The sequence below is a fragment of the Haliotis rubra genome, unplaced genomic scaffold (genome assembly GCF_003918875.1).
Source record: "Haliotis rubra isolate DU_JTF1 unplaced genomic scaffold, ASM391887v1 Scf204, whole genome shotgun sequence".
NCBI classification, from domain to species: domain Eukaryota; kingdom Metazoa; phylum Mollusca; class Gastropoda; order Lepetellida; family Haliotidae; genus Haliotis; species Haliotis rubra.
This window is the reverse complement of record NW_025766048.1, coordinates 272,497-293,787: the sequence shown is the minus strand read 5'-3', so window position 1 is coordinate 293,787 and position 21,291 is coordinate 272,497. Positions and strand designations below refer to the sequence as shown.

Genomic DNA, 21,291 nt, shown 5'->3' with positions numbered 1-21,291 from the left:
ATACAATACAGGAATGTGATGTGTTTACACGAAACTGTCAAGTTTCTGTCCTGCCTGACGCCATGACTGACGCAAAATCAGGCAGAACGACAATGGTAATAATCGGCATTTCTGGCTTCTTCTCTTTCTTAAAATGGGAGTGTATTTGGCAATTTCTCTGAGGTGAAGGTCGGTAGAATAAGAGTATACACAATCACCATATCCAGCCGATTACACTTTCAGTATCATAATGTAATCGTTCGGATATTTTTTCATGAAACTAATTTACTTATCTACATATAGCCTTGTTCAATATCATATCATACGTGGGTATAGGGTGTACGTTTTATATTCTTTGAAAGTGTTTGTTTGAATAATATTTACAGAAGAAATTCACACATTTAGTGTAGTAAAGCATATATAAACCTTTCCACAAGTGTTAAAAGATGAAACGTAGGCATCATGTACTTGTACAACATGTATTTTAGTTCCTATGATGTGCATAGATACAGTTTCGTTCGTATGTAACTCTTCGTCAGAATAATTTCCAATATCGAAGTCCAGTCCACGATACACCCTATCCTTTCTTTGCTGAACTGGCATCATGAAAGCAGTGTTAGCAAGAACGCCATTTGCGAGTTAACCACACTGTTAGAAAATTAGCGGCGGTCCTTAGGTGTGTTAACTTATCGTCACGTTAACATCCTGTTTAAAGTTAACAGGGTTTTGAACAACAAGATAACCCTCTGTTATTAGGTAACAGTCGGTTAAATGTACTTAACGGCTGGTTAAAAGATAACCGAGTTTTGAACAACCTGGTCCTGATAGACGACAGTGTGTCTCTGTTAATGGAACATTATGAAAAAATAAATGTTACTGCAGGGGTTCCTCAAGGATCTGCCCTTGGTTAATTTGTGTTCCTTGTATATATCAATGATTTACCTGGAAATTTACAAAATATCACAATAATGTTGCCCGATGACACATCAATCGGTGATGCGGGAAAATATGTAAAATCCATAGAAGCAACTCTCAACTATGATCTAGCCCAATTGAATAAATGGGCAGAAAAGTGGTGTGGTGTGTTCTAACGGTTATATCTAGCATACTTTAAGACATAGAGGGGGTGGTGGTGGTTCTAACGGTTATATCTCAAATACATGTAGAGGCGGGGTATGAACAACAATAAAAACTTTCATGCATTTATGACCCACATTTTCGAACCTTTTATCAGTCTCTAAATAAATTTTAATGAGCTTCGTCTTTCAAGCCTGAAAACCTTTTAATATGGTTGATTAATCCTTTGTCATTTATCAAAAAAAAGTAGTGAGGTTGTGCTTTAAATATTGTTATAGATTTCTATAATATATGGACACTATTGGGACGTTGATAACTGACATCAGACATTATTTGACGACATTTCTCATGGTTTGAATATAGCCGACTTTATAGAAGATAAATATCAGTTTACAACACAACTGCCTAAATTTTGGTATTTTCTGAACCAGAGAAGGGATATGCCGATATTTAGGTCGTTAACCTAGCATATTATGGTCACGAATATAATTTTCTATTTATTACCGGTCTTTAATTGCGGAAATTACGCGATAATCTACTTTCCAACAAAGGCAGGCTCCCCGTCATCGTTGTATTTAGAAGGCGGCTTCTTAGAAGCAACGTGACGTCATAACATTGTTCATGATGTCATGTCACCATGACAAAGTAATATTTTACCCGGTGCATATCGCATGAAAACAAATTATCCCCGATGTGTTTGCCCTCTTATGTTATAAGCATTGTTATTATCATTCTTTGAGGTTAATGCCACCCGTTGAATTCTTGGTTGTATTTTGAGCGGTGAAATTAAATAAATGATTTCTTTGGTCTACCCATAACAATTAAGGTGTCAACTTCCTCTGTATACCTTACAGAAAGAAGTTTTGACTTTACTTTGATAACGAGCACATCTGATCGATTTCTTGAAGCAAATGATGCAATTCAATATCATTTCTACATTGTATTTTAAATGCATCAATCAAATACAACAAATGAGTAGACAGATTGACTGCTATGTGGCAAGGAATAACCAGGCGCCAGCGACTTATGATATCCGTATCAAATGTAACTTAAAATTCCCTCTCATAAAAATACAATAATATGTAGTAATATGATGAAGAAAATAATACGAACCAGGTTAAACTATGACAACGCAATATATGAATGTATGATCGAAACATAAATCATAATAAATCACAGATGATCAAAACATAAAATTGACTTCAAATATATCCTTGCGTCAACATTGAAAATAATTATAGCTAAAATACATGGAATTATCATGAAACGACCCTCTCATTATCAGAAATTTGCGGGCCGCTGCAAATGATATTGGACCGCTCAACCTTAACGACGGGCCACTATCAGTTCTGTTGTCAAGTGACGTCATAGTGGGTGCGTGGGCTTACGGTTCATTCGACATTAATTGGCTTTCGACTGGCAGATATTCTGGGTCAAACAAGTCAAAGCAACCCGCATTCCCGCTTTAAATTGCGGTAATATTGGCTTTTTTGTAGGTGCTAACCTTAACAATTGCACTATTAAGGCTGTTGATGGACCAAAACCGAACACTGACATAGTTTGACATGTTGCAGGCTATGGTCTTGTCAAAGGCCAAGGTGGAATATCGTCACTTTCTGTTGTGACGTCACTTGAATTGTTCGATGACGTAATTGCATTTGGGCAGTCAACCCCGTCAGAAGTTGATTTGGGTAAACTTACAGTCAAATTCCTTCATTGTTTCCTTTTTCCTTTCTACACAAATTCCATGTATTTTAGTAATAATAACGGTAATGCTATTTTTGAGGGCATTATCATTTGCAGAAGCCCTCGGTCTTTTTCAACTGCCCTCCTTCGTCGGGCAGTTAATGGAAGACCTCGGGTTTCTGCAAATGATAATGCCCTCAAAAATAGCATTACCCTTATATTAGAAAATGAAGAAGAAACGTACATTTCAAAGCGTAAACAAACAATGTCCTGTTATTTTGGGATATGCTATGAATAACTTCAAAATGTAATAGAAATAACATTAAATTATTGAAAGCTATTGCTCGTAAAATATGTCCTTGCGTCAACATCGAAAATAACTCCATAATGAAAAACGATTAACTTTAATTTCGAAACATACACAAATAATCTCTGGCTTTTTTAAGACGTTTCATGAATAATTTCACAGCTGGTAGAATTAACATGAAATTATAGAAACCATATATATGCTAACAAAAATTTGAAAATTAGTAATGACAAAGCGTTTGTCACAAACATAGCTATTACCCCCGCCACATGTCGATATTTGAATGTCGCAATTATCCTCTGTCTGACCCTGAAAATTATGTAAACGTTACCGAAACTGTCATCTGATGCCTTGATACAAAATGCGAACAAATTCCATCCATTAGGTTTGGAGATATCGCAAGAATACTCGCTGTGACCTTGAAAATAATCCGAAGGTCACTGAATTCGACTGGCGTTAGACAATACGCCCAACGCATCTTAAGCAAAACATATTAATTCTGTCTTGTATTTTCGCACTAAAAAGTTAGACATGTGCAAAACACTTTTCACTGTGAACTTAAAATGAGCACAAGTTTCCCAATCAATTGGTGTTGGGGGAATCCCGCCAATACACCTTGATATAAAATTGGATCAAAATCTATTAATACTTTCCTGAGTTCGCGGCTACCAAGCTTGGCATGTGCAAAACTGTTACACCTTCGCTGTGACCTTTAAAATGACCTCAAAGTCACTAAATTCAAGTGGTGTCGTTAAATCTCCAATCTACAGTCAATAAACCTTGGTACCAAATTTGAACAAAATCCTTCATTTCTTTCTCGAGTTCTTTCAGTAAACAGAATGGGAAGTCATTTGAACAAGCGATTGTAGTTTTGAAATTGCTTTTTTGTGCAGTTTAATATCTAAGTTTGATTCTAGCCGACTTCTACCAATCTCAAACATAGCATATTTTGTTTCCTGAAGTTTGTGATGCATTTTATTGCAGATTTTACGTTTTTTGGGAGTACCAAGCCAATATACAAAGTCTCACAAAATGGGGATCGTGAGGCTGCAACATAGCAAAACCAATTTGCTTGAGGCTGACGGATAATATGTAGAAAATAAACCATAAAAACAGCTGCGTTTGTATCATATTCTAGGTAAGGCTGACTACTATTTGAACGTCCTTCGTAGTTATACCCGTTAGAACACCCACCCACCCACCTCTCCGACTCTACATGCATGCAAGTGTGTTAGATATACCCGTTAGAAATCCACCCCTACCCCTCCCCACTTTATATGTATACATATCAAAACCTCAAAAGATATTTGCGAAAAGACATGATACAGAGGACAGTTTAAATCGATTATATATCAGGACGAATATCATTTTCGTCATTTAGCTAAGATTTGTCAATTCATTCTTGGGTTATCGCGCTAACAATCTTTATATTGGCAAAACCCTCAGATTTTTGCTGTGACCTTGAAAATTATCTCAAGGTCACTCCATTTCACTTGTGTCGGTGAATCTTGCCAATATACCTTGGTACCAAATTTGAACAAAATCCATCATTTCTTTCTTGAGTTATCACCCCTAACAAGCTTATTTGATGTATGAAATGCAACGAAAAACAAACACCCACGTATTTACGAGTGATTAAAACTGTTATTACAATTTACGTAAACATTTATTCCATTTTACCGCAACGAAAATTATTACAATTTTACGTCAATTTTATTACAATTTGCGTATTACAATTTACGTCAATTTTTATTACAATTTACGTTTTTATTACAATTTACGTCAAGTTTATTACAATTTGCTGCAAGTATTACAATTTGCGTTTTTATTACAATTTACGTCGTAACAGGGCGGGAGAGTGGGAGGTAATGAGACTGTACCTCTCTGTGTAGAGGGCGGGATAGCGGGAGGTAATGAGACTGTACCTTTCTGTGTAGAGGGCGGGAGAGTGGGAGGTAATGAGACTGTACCTTTCTGTGTAGAGGGCTGGAGAGTGGGAGGTAATGAGACTGTGTCTGTCTGTGTAGAGGGCGGGAGAGCGGGAGGTAATGAGACTGTACCTACCGTGTAGAGGGCCAATGAGATTGTGTCTGTCTGTGTAGAGGGCGGGAGAGTGGGAGGCAATGAGATTGTGTCTGTCTGTGTAGAGGGCGGGAGAGTGGGAGGTAATGAGACTGTACCTTTCTGTGTAGAGGGCGGGAGAGTGGGAGGCAATGAGATTGAGTCTGTCTGTGTAGAGGGGCCAATGAGATTGTGTCTGTCTGTGTAGAGGGCGGGAGAGCAGGGAGGCAATGAGATTGTGTCTGTCTGTGTAGAGGGCGGGAGAGTGGGAGGCAATGAGATTGTACCTTTCTGTGTAGAGGGCGGGAGAGCGGGAGGTAATGAGACTGTACCTTTCTGTGTAGAGGGCGGGAGAGTGGGAGGTAATGAGACTGTACCTTTCTGTGTAGAGGGCGGGAGAGTGGGAGGTAATGAGACTGTACCTTTCTGTGTAGAGGGCGGGAGAGTGGGAGGTAATGAGACTGTGTCTGTCTGTGTAGAGGGCGGGAGAGCGGGAGGTAATGAGACTGTACCTCTCTGTGTAGAGGGCGGGAGAGTGGGAGGTAATGAGACTGTACCTTTCTGTGTAGAGGGCGGGAGAGTGGGAGGTAATGAGACTGTGTCTGTCTGTGTAGAGGGCGGGAGAGTGGGAGGTAATGAGACTGTGTCTGTCTGTGTAGAGGGCGGGAGAGTGGGAGGTAATGAGACTGTACCTTTCTGTGTAGAGGGCGGGAGAGTGGGAGGTAATGAGACTGTACCTCTCTGTGTAGAGGGCGGGAGAGCGGGAGGTAATGAGACTGTACCTCTCTGTGTAGAGGACGGGAGAGCGGGAGGTAATGAGACTGTACCTCTCTGTGTAGAGGGCGGGAGAGCGGGAGGTAATGAGACTGTGTCTGTCTGTGTAGAGGGCGGGAGAGTGGGAGGTAATGAGACTGTGTCTGTCTGTGTAGAGGGCAGGAGAGCAGGGAGGTAATGAGACTGTACCTCTCTGTGTAGAGGGCGGGAGAGCGGGAGGTAATGAGACTGTACCTTTCTGTGTAGAGGGCGGGAGAGTGGGAGGTAATGAGATTGTGTCTGTCTGTGTAGAGGGCGGGAGAGTGGGAGGTAATGAGACTGTACCTTTCTGTGTAGAGGGCGGGAGAGTGGGAGGCAATGAGACTGTACCTTTCTGTGTAGAGGGCGGGAGAGTGGGAGGCAATGAGACTGTACCTTTCTGTGTAGAGGGCGGGAGAGTGGGAGGTAATGAGACTGTACCTTTCTGTGTAGAGGGCAGGGAGAGCGGGAGGTAATGAGACTGTACCTTTCTGTGTAGAGGGCGGGGAGAGTGGGAGGTAATGAGACTGTGTCTGTCTGTGTAGAGGGCGGGAGAGTGGGAGGTAATGAGAGACTGTGTCTGTCTGTGTAGAGGGGCGGGAGAGTGGGGGAGGTAATGAGACTGTACCTCTCTGTGTAGAGGGAGCTGGAGAGTGGGAGGTAATGAGACTGTACCTCTCTGTGTAGAGGGCAGGAGAGTGGGAGGTAATGAGACTGTGTCTGTCTGTGTAGAGGGCAGGAGAGTGGGAGGTAATGAGACTGTACCTCTCTCTGTGTAGAGGGGGCAGGAGAGAGCAGGGGAGGAGTAATGAGACTGTACCTCTCTGTGTAGAGGGCAGGCAGGAGAGTGGGAGGTAATGAGACTGTACCTTTCTGTGTAGAGGGCTGGAGAGTGGGAGGTAATGAGACTGTACCTTTCTGTGTAGGGGGGCAGGAGAGTGGGAGGTAATGAGACTGTACCTTTCTGTGTAGAGGGCGGGAGAGTGGGAGGTAATGAGATTGTGTCTGTCTGTGTAGAGGGCGGGAGAGTGGGAGGTAATGAGACTGTGTCTGTCTGTGTAGAGGGCGGGAGAGTGGGAGGTAATGAGACTGTACCTTTCTGTGTAGAGGGCGGGAGAGTGGGAGGTAATGAGACTGTACCTTTCTGTGTAGAGGGCGGGAGAGTGGGAGGTAATGGGATTGTGTCTGTCTGTGTAGAGGGCAGGGAGAGTGGGAGGTAATGAGACTGTGTCTGTCTGTGTAGAGGGCGGGAGAGTGGGAGGTAATGAGACTGTATCTTTCTGTGTAGAGGGCGGGAGAGTGGGAGGTAATGAGACTGTACCTCTCTGTGTAGAGGGTGGGAGAGCGGGAGGTAATGAGACTGTACCTTTCTGTGTAGAGGGCGGGAGAGTGGGAGGTAATGAGACTGTACCTTTCTGTGTAGAGGGCTGGAGAGTGGGAGGTAATGAGACTGTGTCTGTCTGTGTAGAGGGCGGGAGAGTGGGAGGTAATGAGACTGTACCTTTCTGTGTAGAGGGCTGGAGAGTGGGAGGTAATGAGACTGTGTCTGTCTGTGTAGAGGGCAGGAGAGCGGGAGGAGTAATGAGACTGTACCTTTCTGTGTAGAGAGGCAGGAGAGTGGGAGAGCAATGAGATTGTGTCTGTCTGTGTAGAGGGCAGGAGAGTGGGAGGCAATGAGATCTGTGTGTGTCTGTGTAGAGGCAGGAGGAGTGGGAGGTAATGAGACTGGCCACCTTTCTGTGTAGAGAGCAGGAGAGTGGGAGGCAATGAGATTGTGTCTGTCTGTGTAGAGGGGCGGGAGAGTGGGAGGCAATGAGATTGTGTCTGTCTGTGTAGAGGGCGGGAGAGTGGGAGGCAATGAGATTGTACCTTTCTGTGTAGAGGGCAGGGAGAGTGGGAGGTAATGAGACTGTACCGTTCTGTGTAGAGGGGCGGGAGAGTGGGAGGTAATGAGACTGTACCTTTCTGTGTAGAGGGCGGGAGGGAGTGGGAGGTAATGAGACTGTACCTTTCTGTGTAGAGGGCAGGAGAGTGGGAGGTAATGAGACTGTGTCTGTCTGTGTAGAGGGCAGGGAGAGCAGGAGGTAATGAGACTGTACCTCTGTGTAGAGGGGCAGGAGAGTGGGAGGTAATGAGACTGTACCTTTCTGTGTAGAGGGCGGGAGAGTGGGAGGTAATGAGACTGTACCTTTCTGTGTAGAGGGCAGGAGAGTGGGAGGTAATGAGACTGTGTCTGTCTGTGTAGAGGCAGGAGGGAGTGGGAGGCAATGAGATTGTACCTTTCTGTGTAGAGGGGCAGGAGGAGTGGGAGGTAATGAGACTGTACCGTTCTGTGTAGAGGGCGGGAGAGTGGGAGGTAATGAGACTGTACCTTTCTGTGTAGAGGGCAGGAGGAGGAGTGGGAGGTAATGAGACTGTACCTTTCTGTGTAGAGGGGCAGGAGAGTGGGAGGTAATGAGACTGTGTCTGTCTGTGTAGAGGGCAGGAGAGCGGGAGGTAATGAGACTGTACCTCTCTGTGTAGAGGGCAGGGAGAGAGTGGGAGGTAATGAGACTGTACCTTTCTGTGTAGAGGGCGGGGAGAGTGGGAGGTAATGAGACTGTACCTTTCTGTGTAGAGGGCAGGAGAGTGGGAGGTAATGAGACTGTGTCTGTCTGTGTAGAGGGCAGGAGAGCGGGAGGTAATGAGACTGTGTCTGTCTGTGTGTAGAGGGCAGGAGAGTGGGAGGTAATGAGACTGTACCTCTCTGTGTAGAGAGCGGGAGAGAGTGGGAGGTAATGAGACTGTACCTTTCTGTGTAGAGGGCAGGAGAGCAGGAGGTAATGAGACTGTACCTTTCTGTGTAGGGGCGGGAGAGTGGGAGGTAATGAGACTGTACCTCTGTGTAGAGGGCAGGAGAGCAGGGAGGTAATGAGACTGTACCTCTCTGTGTAGAGGGCAGGAGAGCAGGAGGTAATGAGACTGTACCTCTCTGTGTAGAGGGCAGGAGGGAGTGGGAGGTAATGAGACTGTGTCTGTCTGTGTAGAGGGCAGGAGAGCAGGAGGTAATGAGACTGTACCTTTCTGTGTAGAGGGCAGGAGAGCGGGAGGTAATGAGACTGTACCTCTGTGTAGAGGGGCAGGAGAGTGGGAGGTAATGAGACTGTGTCTGTCTGTGTAGAGGGCAGGAGAGCAGGAGGTAATGAGACTGTACCTTTCTGTGTAGAGGGGCAGGAGAGTGGGACGTAATGAGACTGTACCTTTCTGTGTAGAGAGGCAGGGGGAGAGTGGGAGGTAATGAGACTGTACCTCTCTGTGTAGAGGGCTGGGAGAGCAGGGAGGTAATGAGACTGTACCTCTCTGTGTAGAGGGCGGGAGAGCAGGAGGTAATGAGACTGTACCTCTGTGTAGAGGGGCAGGAGAGTGGGAGGTAATGAGACTGTGTCTGTCTGTGTAGAGGGCAGGAGAGCGGGAGGTAATGAGACTGTACCTTTCTGTGTAGAGAGGGCAGGAGAGCGGGAGGTAATGAGACTGTGTCTGTCTGTGTAGAGGGCGGGAGAGTGGGAGGTAATGAGACTGTGTCTGTCTGTGTAGAGGGCGGGAGAGCAGGAGGTAATGAGACTGTACCTCTGTGTAGAGGGCAGGAGAGCGGGAGGTAATGAGACTGTACCTTTCTGTGTGAGGGCGGGAGAGTGGGAGGTAATGAGACTGTACCTTTCTGTGTAGAGGGCAGGAGAGCAGGAGGTAATGAGACTGTACCTCTCTGTGTAGAGGGCGGGAGAGCAGGAGGTAATGTGAGACTGTACCTTTCTGTGTAGAGGGCAGGAGAGTGGGAGGTAATGAGACTGTGTCTGTCTGTGTAGAGGGCAGGAGAGTGGGAGGTAATGAGACTGTGTCTGTCTGTGTACTAGGGCAGGAGAGCAGGAGGTAATGAGACTGTGTCTGTCTGTGTAGAGGCAGGAGAGCGGGAGGTAATGAGACTGTACCTTTCTGTGTAGAGGGGCTGGAGAGTGGGAGGTAATGAGACTGTGTCTGTCTGTGTAGAGGCAGGAGAGCAGGAGGTAATGAGACTGTGTCTGTCTGTGTAGAGGGCGGGAGAGTGGGAGGTAATGAGACTGTACCTTTCTGTGTAGAGGGCTGGAGAGTGGGAGGTAATGAGACTGTACCTTTCTGTGTAGAGGGCGGGAGAGTGGGAGGTAATGAGATTGTACCTTTCTGTGTAGAGGGCGGGAGAGCGGGAGGTAATGAGACTGTACCTCTCTGTGTAGAGGGCGGGAGAGCGGGAGGTATTGAGATTGTACCTTTCTGTGTAGAGGGCGGGAGAGCGGGAGGTAATGAGATTGTACCTTTCTTGTAGAGTGCTGGAGAGCGGGAGGTAATGAGACTGTACCTTTCCGAACAGCACATTGCTGGATTGTTTTACCTGACGGCGGCGGTCTGTAGTTAATCGAGTCTGATCCAGACAATCCAGTGATCAGCATCATGGATCTAGCCAGTTGGGATAATATGACATGTGTTAATCAATTAATAGGTTCTACCTCAGCGAGCCTGATATTTGGATGTTTGCGTGTTTGTGGCGCATGACACTGCCACACCTGTTTTTTTTCAATGTGAACAGCAATCAGTGATTGTTAAGCTATCAGCAGCTCTTAAAAACCGCTCAGGGGTTGCTGAAAATGCGTCATGAGTATACTGCAAAGAAAGAGAGATGCCAGGGAGATGTGTTCATCGAAACACAATATAAACTCTTAAGGTCGTTATCTACAACTCCAGTTTGCCTCCGGATATGTGCAAGAGTCCACAATGTATGTTCGTGTTGGATGTAGTTAGTCTTATACATCAATTACAGATATTCTTGTTTTCTCACTTAACAACAGAGGAAAAGAAGACTTCGAAAATCAGTGACTGAAGCCAACACAATATTTCTGAAATACAACATCATAGTGGGATTCAACATGCAGATGTCTGGGTGTGTTACATCCAGGACGTTTGTGAGTATACCATACACATATGTCTTTATTACTCATATAGGACCCGTGAAGATCCGGGTTAGAATTGATCTTCAGTAACCAATACTTGTCGTAAGAGGCGACTAACGGGATCGGGTGGTCAGGCTCGCTGACTTGGTTGACCCATGTCATCGGTTCCCAATTGCTTAGATCGATTCTCATGCTGTTGATCACTGGATTGTCTGGTCCAGTCCACCTCCATACTGCTGGAATATTACAGAGTGTGGCGTAAAGCACAACTCACTCACTCACTCATATAAATGTCTATGAATTCCCATCGAAACTGTAATAGTCTATTATTCAGCAACCTTGTCTGATGATAATAAGATATTTCTTACGATGTGAAATATAAAAGTGGCATCTACTTGGATGTATTTTGAAACTCTCCTCTCTCCTCTCATAGAAGTAGATTTGCCTTAGTGTATTCCATAGCTTCTTGTACCTGTTCAGCAGCTTGTCTGATCTGATTGATTGATGCTGATTTTAAGCCCGAGTTTGGTTTTACAACCCGGCTGAGTGCATCTAAGATCATGTAATCTTATCTCGTCAAATTTTTTGTGACAACAGCTTAGATACATTTTAAAAATATTAAGTCTGATTTAATGGAGAGAAACACACATCTCTCTCTCCCTCACTCTCCCCCTCTCACTCCCTATCTCTGTTACTTCCTTACTCTCTCTCACTCCCTCTCTCTCCCTCTTCCTCACTCTCTTTCTCGCCCTCATTCTCCCTCTCTCATCATATAGATTTGCCTTTGAGTATTTATATTTATCATACTGTTCAGCACCCTTGTCTGATGCTATATGATGCTGATTTTCAGCTCGAGTTTTGGTTTTACAATCCGGTTGAGTGCAAGGTAGGTACACAAAAAGGTTACCTCTCACCTAAAAGGAAGCCATCGAGCAATGTTCGTAGGGCTGGACCAAGTCTATCACATGACCTAAAATGTGTCATAATGTGATTCGCGTTCCTTACCGGTGGACAAAATCCACTTTGGTGTAGAAAACACAGTGATTTAAGAAAATGGTTCCATTGAACGCTGGATGAATTCATTTAACGAGCTTCCTTTTCTTCCTTCCTATATTATATCTGTATGCGTTAGCTGGATAGTTGGATGCATCCTCTGTATGGCGGCGTAAAACCCAGGCATGTTGGTTATCTTTAGACTCAATGCGTCACGTACATGTAAGGTCAATGTCAAAGCACATTACGTGACGCCCTTTCAGCTGACACACCCCACTGGGTGTAACGTAAGTCAGCTGACACACACAACAAAAATAACTTCGTTTCCATTTTTGCGGAAACCTAATGGATACTGGGTAATGTACGTTTCCGCTAGGTTTCAACATCCGGAAACAGACAATGTGAGTTTCCGCGTAGTTTACAAAATTGAAACTAACAAATCTAGGTTTCCGTCTGATTTCTACAACTGAAACTGTCATTATGAGTTTCCATTTGGTTTCAGGTCGCTGAAAGATTCATAACAATATGACTTAGTTTCCGTTGTTTGCGGAAACCTATTGAATACTGGGTAATGTAGGTTTCAGCTAGGTTTCTGTACCCGGATACTGACAAGTCTGTTGGTTTCAGCTTAGATGAAATGGCAAACTTAGCTAGGTGTTGTTTCATTTGGGGCTATATTAATTTACTGTTACACTTGTAAAATGAATTTCTATATACAGTATCCAGCTTGGGCCCATGCAGGAGGGAAAAGCAATAGCCCATTTTTATACTGTACTGTTAAAGTGTTTATGGTTATATGTTTTTAGGTGTACATTTGTGATAGACTAGTTATTTTACTGTCTTTCGCAGACAGGTAATTTGTTTTTATATATATGCACACATTAAAATTTAAATTTCCAAGGTTAGTTTCAGCGACTGTAAACTACCGGAAACCAACAAAGTTAGTTTCCAGAAACGGAAATTTAAAGTAAAGTATCATTGGTAGTTTCCATTGCATAAAAAGCAGCTGGAAACCATCATTGATAGGAACGTCAATGAAACGAACGTAATGAGAAATTACTCCATATATACCAGTATATACCGCATATAACCGGACATTAACCTACGCTAAAAGCTGTCTATGTATTCCATGTATATAAGTTTCAGTTTAGTGATCTCCAGTGTTTTTGTACACCAGAATTCAAATAAAAGATACTGTCACATGAAAGAAGAATAATTTCAGGAAAAGTTAAACCATATTACGGAAACTTAAGATTCTACTTTTGTCTCCTTAACGGTTTGTTAGGTACACTCACAGATGCCTTTAAATTACTGAGGAACCGATAAGGGCTCCATTAGGTTTCAGTTACCCATTGGCTTTCCATTTGTTTTTCTCAAAAGTGATACATACTAATACAACTAACTGGGTGTGGTTATGCACATAACACATAACTGTACTAAAAGGACAATAGTTTCGTAAATATCCAATAAAGAACATAATACAGGCTTCAACAAATTACACAGTAGACTTATAGATATAAAATATGTTTAAGTTTAACGTCATCTGCCAGTGGTGAAAAATGTTGGGATTGAAAGAAAATTAAGTCAATGAACGTTTTGCCTTTTAATTATAGCATTATCATTATTGATCCATTATCATATTTAGAAGAACTTTGGAACCTCATAAATTTATTAAATGGCTTTCTAGATATGTCATAGAGTACCAAAATATAAGGGAATCAGTTTACAACCTGAAAAAAAAACTAAGAGATCTTGTTGGGTACGCCCTGGATTGTCAGAAGAGGAGGAGAGGTGGGGGCTTATAACTCACATGAACAATGTTGTTTGTGGAATAATTTTGTTGAATGCTACAAGAAAGCTGAAAACAAAATACAGATATCAAACTTAAAACCAACTAACGTTATAACAAAACTAATGGGCTATTACCTTGTTCGAAAAGTATCCATCAGTATCCACATAATGGAACGATATGCCATTCATCGGCAGCTGCCCCAAAAAACTGTTTCCATGTCACGTGACCGGGTTTCACTGGACACCAAAGATAATACACCTGACAAGTTTTTACATAATGTCACAATTCTTTAGAAACGGTGCATGTTGTTTTTAAGGGATTAGCTATCTGAAATACCTAGCGAAATAGGTGACACGAACTCACCCCCTTGTTCACTTTACATGATGAAAATCAATGAAATTGAACTCACTTAACTTGTTTTGATTGATATGAGTAAGCACCAACTCATCAATTTGGTACATAATATGCTGGCCATACTTTCAAATTCATCACTTTTATTATGGCAAAACAGCAGTTACATGTGTAAAGTAAAAGTTCATTCCGACTTCACGAGGCTGTATGTATGGATGGTACGCTTTAGAGAAATGCTACATCTTGGATGTCCTGGGTATGTTGTAGAGTCTCAGCTGTCTCCACTGTAGATGACATAGTCACCAAACATCCTGACATACGTAACCACGAACGTGTCAACAATGATATAAAGGTATGATTTATAAATATCCGCTGTGGCAATAAATACAACATGTAAGATAAATATATTTTACAATACCACTTTGATGATTTGTCAACAGGAAGAATAAATGTACTTGCGTTCGCAGAAGCTTGGTTTCATACTTAATGAAACTGCAGTGTAGACTGGATGTGTACTATGTACATGTATTATGAAATTGTTTTATCATTATGATGATTAAAATAATTTTGTGCCAAGATGTCATTTTTAATGGATTTTATTGTTGTTGCCATGTCATGAATATGTAAAATATTATCTAACATCTGGTATTTTCTACGGATATCACTTCGTTGTACAATTTATTTTGTTTCCAACTTGGGAATTTAGTGTCACCTGCATGCCTATCATCACAGATTATGTCCATTGTTCTCCAAGTGCGGTCAACCTGAAAATCCTGTGTGTCGCCCTTATTGTTGTTACAAACATCACAAATGTCTACGTCACGGTACTAAACCTTTTCGAGTATACGTTAGTAACTCTACAAACGTAAAGACTATCTTTTGACAAAGACGTCGTGCAAGATAAAAGTAATAAATCAATTAGCGTGTTATCGGTTAATCCTTTCATCTGTGTTTTTTTTTAACTCAGCTGATAATTCCTTTTGCTGCACCTGCATGCATATATTACATAACATGTAGTACTATATACCTGTTATAAGTTCACTAGATGACAAAAAAACCGGGTAAAATCGTTCTATTGCATGCAATATTAATTTACTACAGAATCTTAGGGAACTACGCTGTGTGGTTTTAAAATAATAGGTGATCAACCATCACATTGTTCTTGATATGACTAAATATCAGGTAAAAAACACAGAAATAGGATCAAATTGGATCGGTCATATACGATCAACGCGTCGGAAAATCTGAAAAAAAGCTTATACTGATTTCTGGAATTACTTTATTACGGGAAATACATCCACCGTTCATATTGTTTCACTCTTTTTGTTGAGGAAATTCTGCCATGGTTGACAGCTGCCCAGTCCCTGGGTCCGTCACGGTCGAGGTAGCATGTGCTGCCCACCTGGCAGTCAGATCACATACTAAAATTGTTGTCCCGAAACCGGAAGCGCTTGATTTGGAATGAATGAGGCCTCGCGAGATGTGACGGACATTGTAAAAACAAACAATTTACATAAACACATATTGCAGTTATCAGTGTTTTTCCAAGCTTGTGAAGGGTAAGCAGACTATTGGCGTGTTAACAATAGAAATGAAAAAAACAACCTAATTGACTACCCATAAGTCTTTGTTTGAAATGTCGCCATCTTTGTTCAAACGTACACGCGCGAGCTTGGAAAAAACTTCGTTGTTGTTTCTCAAGTAAGTCTATGAGAGGAGTAGTAGAACTGGCAGTCTGTATACTTGCTATAGTTTTCTTGACACATGGCAACAAACTTGACAATCGAAGCTGGAAACAAGGATCCGGGAACTCAACTTGATCTCAACGGAAACCCAAGACAGAGAATTGGCAGGTAGGTTTCCAGATAAAATTAATTATTTTCTTCTTATCATAGCAATCAGTTTGCATCGAATTAAACGTTTTCGGTAGGAATCTACAGTAACGGTGCGCTCGCATTGATTTCTCCCACGGTTATTAATGTGGACATTGCATTTTGGTGTGAAATCTGTTAAAAACAACATTATTGTTGATGCCAGCTGAACATTCCGTTAAAATATAACCATAAGACAAGAATACCCTTGTGTTCCTGTACGTTGAGTCTGATGTTTACATAATTTTTATTTCCTGCGGCAGCTCATTTTGTTGCTGGGCACAACCAACACCATAACCAAATATTTATTCTTCAGTCATTTTTTCTGAGGTGTAATTTTGTCTCAGTATTATTCTTTTCTTGTCGGACTATTTCAATTATGTATCCAGCTACATTGGAACCGTGTACTGGAGCAGCGTTTATATAAGACACTTGGCTTGTTCACCTTTCCAGGTTATTGATGGAATAAAAATATATTTTAAGAAATTGTTATACATGTATCCAGCAAGGCAACAAATATAGATGAAACCAGTAGTACATGATATTCCGGTGGAAAATATTACCAATCGCCATATGTTCGCTGATCCAAATGTGTGTCTCATTTTGTTTTAGGCTATTGTGAGAAGAATCATGGAAAAGTTCCTGGAGTACCTTGAAAATCCATTAAAAGTTACTTATTTAAGGTAAAAAAAACTTACCCCAAGTTTTATTATTGCTCGTCATCATAATCAAGATATATGTTGGGTTTTATAAGATTAGACACGTCAGTAATACAAAAATACAATTAATTCGTTTCTTGTTCACCATTGGGTAAATCTAGCATCTAATTATTTCATTGTCAGGTATCTAGTACTAGCAGTAGAATTGACATAGCATACTATTATGTGGTATATTTGCTGCATAATCATGTCTGTCATGTTAATAGAAAACTTCTCACACCCTCGCAGTGAAATGCATATACATGTAGTTGATATACCACAATTACTTATTACTTGTTTTGATACATGATAATAATCAAACTTATGAATGTTTGTGTCGGATTGTAATAATCTATTATTGGACGAATGAAAATTAATTCATTTCCTTTTCTTAATAGAAACCTTTTGGGTAATCTGGAGGAGCAAGACGGACGATCGACGTCGGCAGATTACAGGAAAGAAAAACACAGGAAAGATGCTAAAAGAAACAAAAGAATCTGATCTGTAAGTTCCTGAAACTGGATTATATAATATCATTTGTACCGGTTTATACACTTCCTGACACCAGTTTAAAACACCCTGAGTCACTGACATGATGTGCTACATATTATCACATCGCTATATACCTGTAATAGAATAACTTTCCTTATCACATGTCATTACCCATCACCGTAATGTGCCATTATCTAATTAGAACAAGTGCCGCTCTCAAGAATAAATGTTGGACATAACTTTCGCAGTGCAAGAATTTCATTTTTCCCCCCAGAAACTCCATCACCTCCTGAAGAATCTAGCTGGGCAGAGAAAAGAACACAGAAGGTGGCTGCAGTCCTAACCCTAGAATTGACATCGCCAGTGGTGTCTGAAGCTCCGGCGGCAAAAATGAAGAACTTGCAATTGCGACACCATCAACAAGATGCTTTCCAACCACCTAAAGGTCTTAGAAATGGGATGGAATGTCTAAATGTACATTCAATTATCTCCTGTAGTCACCCTGTTTAGGACAAGAACATCTAAATTTGTTGTTTCTGAGACTAAGATTAAAATTAATGTCCCTCAAATTAAAAATGTCAACCCTCTCCATAATAGTTATTTGAACAAACTACTACTCATACAAAATTTCAAATCCATAGGGCCTGTGATGACCCCCACACACACACCCCTCTCTCTCTCTGTGCTTTGTGTCAATGTTTAATTGTAACATTTGAAACATAGATATGATATGTTTATGATGAATAAAGAGAAATCGACTGACATGCCTGATTTTGTATTTATTTATTTCTATGTCCATGTGGTGTTGAGGGTAACTGTAGTTGAAATGAGTTTATTTTATATTTCAATGTATCATGAATAAAATATATGACCTAATACATTCAAATATATAATACACTCATTTCAACTACACTTAATTTAGTTGAATAATCATAATTTAATATGGACATATGGTAATCCCTGAATACTAATGATTGAAACCAAATGAATCCATACAGATTCTGATTTACTGAAACTTATGGAACATGGTAAATGTGATTAATAGAAACGAAATTCACAGGGAATCATAATTGAACTAAGTAAATACAATGTATATGAAACCATCTGAAAGTAGAGGATAAGGGAAACCCAATGGAACCTCATAGGAATCTGCGTAACGGAAACGCACTGGAACCATACAGGAATCTGGGTAACGGAAACGCACTGGAGCCCTCACTGGAAACTGGGTAACGGAAACGCACTGGAGCCATGCCGGTTTCTGGGTAATTTGTAAGTTTCCGTTTTCCGGAAACTTGAAGGAAATGTAGAGAAACGTTCCGGAAACCTAGTTGAAACTTAAGTTTCCATTTTGTTTCCGTTAGGTTTCCGGGGTCCGGAAACGCAGTTATTTTTGCTGTGACACCCCACTGGGTGTAACGTAAGTACAGCTGACACACCCCACTTAGTATAACGTAAGTTCAGCTGACACACCCCACTTAGTATAACGTACGTACAGCTGACACACCCCAATTAGTATAACGTACGTACAGCTGACACACCCCACTTAGTATAACGTAAGTACAGCTGACACACCCCACTTAGTATAACGTAAGTACAGCTGACACAATCCACTGAGTATAACGTAAGTGCAGCTGACACACCCCGCTTAGTATAACGTAAGTGCAGCTGACACACCCCACTTAGTACAACACAACCACGACTGGCACACGACTCCAAATGACACAAACATTGCTGGTACGCCCCAAACAAGTTTAACACAAACAGAACTGACACACCCCGCCAAGTATAACACACCAAAAACCAGTGGCACACACCCCAGTATAACACAAGCACAAGTTACACGTTAATCTGACAATACAACAGTGACTTATTTATTCATTGCATCTGCTGTCTCGACATACAAAATACTTGCTATGCTAACATTTTTGTCTGTTTAGAATTTCTTGGCACGATTCCTTGAAGGTAAACACAAGGGAATGAATACACGCGTGTCACAGGTGAGTTACATCCTTTTACGACTGAGATACCCATTTCAGTGTTGCAACATAGAAACGACTAAAACATATACGGACATAAAATCAAATTATGATTAATCAGGCTTTGATCCATTGCTTTGCAATGAAACTATGCCATCTGAAATAGATATTAAACTCATATATATGTATGAGCACATCCACCACGTATAATACAAGCAGAAGTGGCACACACCCCACCAAGTAAAACACACGCACACCAGTTGCACCCACTCACCAAGTATAACACAAGCACAAGTGACACACATTCCACCAAGTATAACAATAATACTGCTGGCACACCCCTCTCCAAGTATGACACAAACACAATTGGCACATGCTATATAGTACAGTACAAACACAACTAGCACACCCCACTGAGTATTACGTAAGTGCAGCTGACACACCCCACTGAGTATAACGTAAGTACAGCTGACACACCCCACTGAGTATAACGTAAGTACAGCTGACACACCCCACTAAGTATAACACAAGCACAACTGACACACCCCACCAAGTATAAAACAAAAAAACAAAAACAAAACAAAAAAACAAGCTGCACACATATGCATCCCGCCAAGTATAACACACAAAAAAATAGTGGCACACACCCCAACAAGTATAACACAAGCACACGTTGCAAACACAAATTAAATTAAAGTGATGCGCTGAAGAAAGTATCCCGTTTAGCCTTCTGATTTGATTTTCTGTTTTTCTTTACACAGGTATATGCATCCCAGCTGATTCACCGACATAGTGTGAGCTACACTTCCGCCTACAAGGAAGGTCAACTGAAGATCAAACATGGCGTCAGACATGTCAGTAACGCTGCTTGTCTGTGTCAGTACATTGAGGAGAAGTACTGTGAGGGTCGGATACCACCACTTGGTGTTATTTGATTGTCTGTACATTGAGAAGTACTGTGAGGGTCGGATACCTCGACTTGATGTTATTTGATTGTCTGTACATTGAGAAGTACTGTGAGGGTCGAATACCACCACTTGATGTTATTTGATTGTCTGTACATTGAGAAGTACTGTGAGGGTCGGATACCTCGACTTCAAGTTATGTGGTTGCCTGTGCATTGATACTCTGAGGGTAGAATAAAATGCCTCCTCTTGATGTTATTTGATTGTCTGTACATTGAAGAGAAGTACTGTGAGGGTCAGATACCACCACTTGATGTTATTTGATTGTCTGTACATTGAGGAGTACTGTGAGGGTCGGATACCTCGACTTGATGTTATTTGATTGTCTGTACATTGAGGAGTACTGTGAGGGTCGGATACCTCGACTTCAAGTTATGTGGTTGCCTGTGCATTGATACTCTGAGGGTAGAATAAAATGCCTCCACTTGATGTTATTTGATTGTCTGTACATTGAAGAGAAGTACTGTGAGGGTCAGATACCACCACTTGATGTTATTTGATTGTCTGTACATTGAGGAGTACTGTGAGGGTCGGATACCTCGACTTGATGTTATTTGATTGTCTGTACATTGAGGAGTACTGTGAGGGTCGGATACCTCGACTTCAAGTTATGTGGTTGCCTGTGCATTGATACTCTGAGGGTAGAATAAAATGCCTCCACTTGATGTTATTTGATTGTCTGTACATTGAAGAGAAGTACTGTGAGGGTCAGATACCACCACTTGATGTTATTTGATTGTCTGTACATTGAGGAGTACTGTGAGGGTCGGATACCTCGACTTGATGTTATTTGATTGTCTGTACATTGAGGAGTACTGTGAGGGTCGGATACCTCGACTTCAAGTTATGTGGTTGCCTTTGCATTGATACTCTGAGGGTAGAATAAAATGCCTCCACTTGATGTTATTTGATTGTCTGTACATTGAAGAGAAGTACTGTGAGGGTCAGATACCACCACTTGATGTTATTTGATTGTCTGTACATTGAGGAGTACTGTGAGGGTCGGATACCTCGACTTGATGTTATTTGATTGTCTGTACATTGAGGAGTACTGTGAGGGTCGGATACCTCGACTTGATGTTATTTGATTGTCTGTACATTGAGGAGTACTGTGAGGGTCGGATACCTCGACTTCAAGTTATGTGGTTGCCTTTGCATTGATACTCTGAGGGTAGAATAAAATGCCTCCACTTAAAGAGAGCTGCTCTGAGGATCGTGGTTCCTCGAGCGTTACATTGTGTGGCTCAAATAAGAGAGGTTGGTCTCCTGCAGATGATGGCCAAGGAACTGTGT

General features: G+C 41.7%; 1 protein-coding gene across 1 annotated transcript in view; it reads left to right on the top strand.

Annotated features, from left to right (window-relative positions):
- LOC124275903 overlaps window positions 1-20,663 on the top strand; it is a 34,350-nt gene extending 13,687 nt beyond the window's left edge. The window contains exons 6-10 of the mRNA XM_046711586.1: window positions 10,759-10,872; window positions 11,711-11,746; window positions 18,995-19,054; window positions 19,795-19,917; window positions 20,212-20,663. Coding sequence (XP_046567542.1) covers window positions 10,759-10,872; window positions 11,711-11,746; window positions 18,995-19,054; window positions 19,795-19,917; window positions 20,212-20,262 — 384 coding nt within the window. The 3' untranslated portion in view covers window positions 20,263-20,663. The remainder of the gene's footprint in view (window positions 1-10,758; window positions 10,873-11,710; window positions 11,747-18,994; window positions 19,055-19,794; window positions 19,918-20,211) is intronic.
- Window positions 20,664-21,291: the final 628 nt, after the last annotated feature.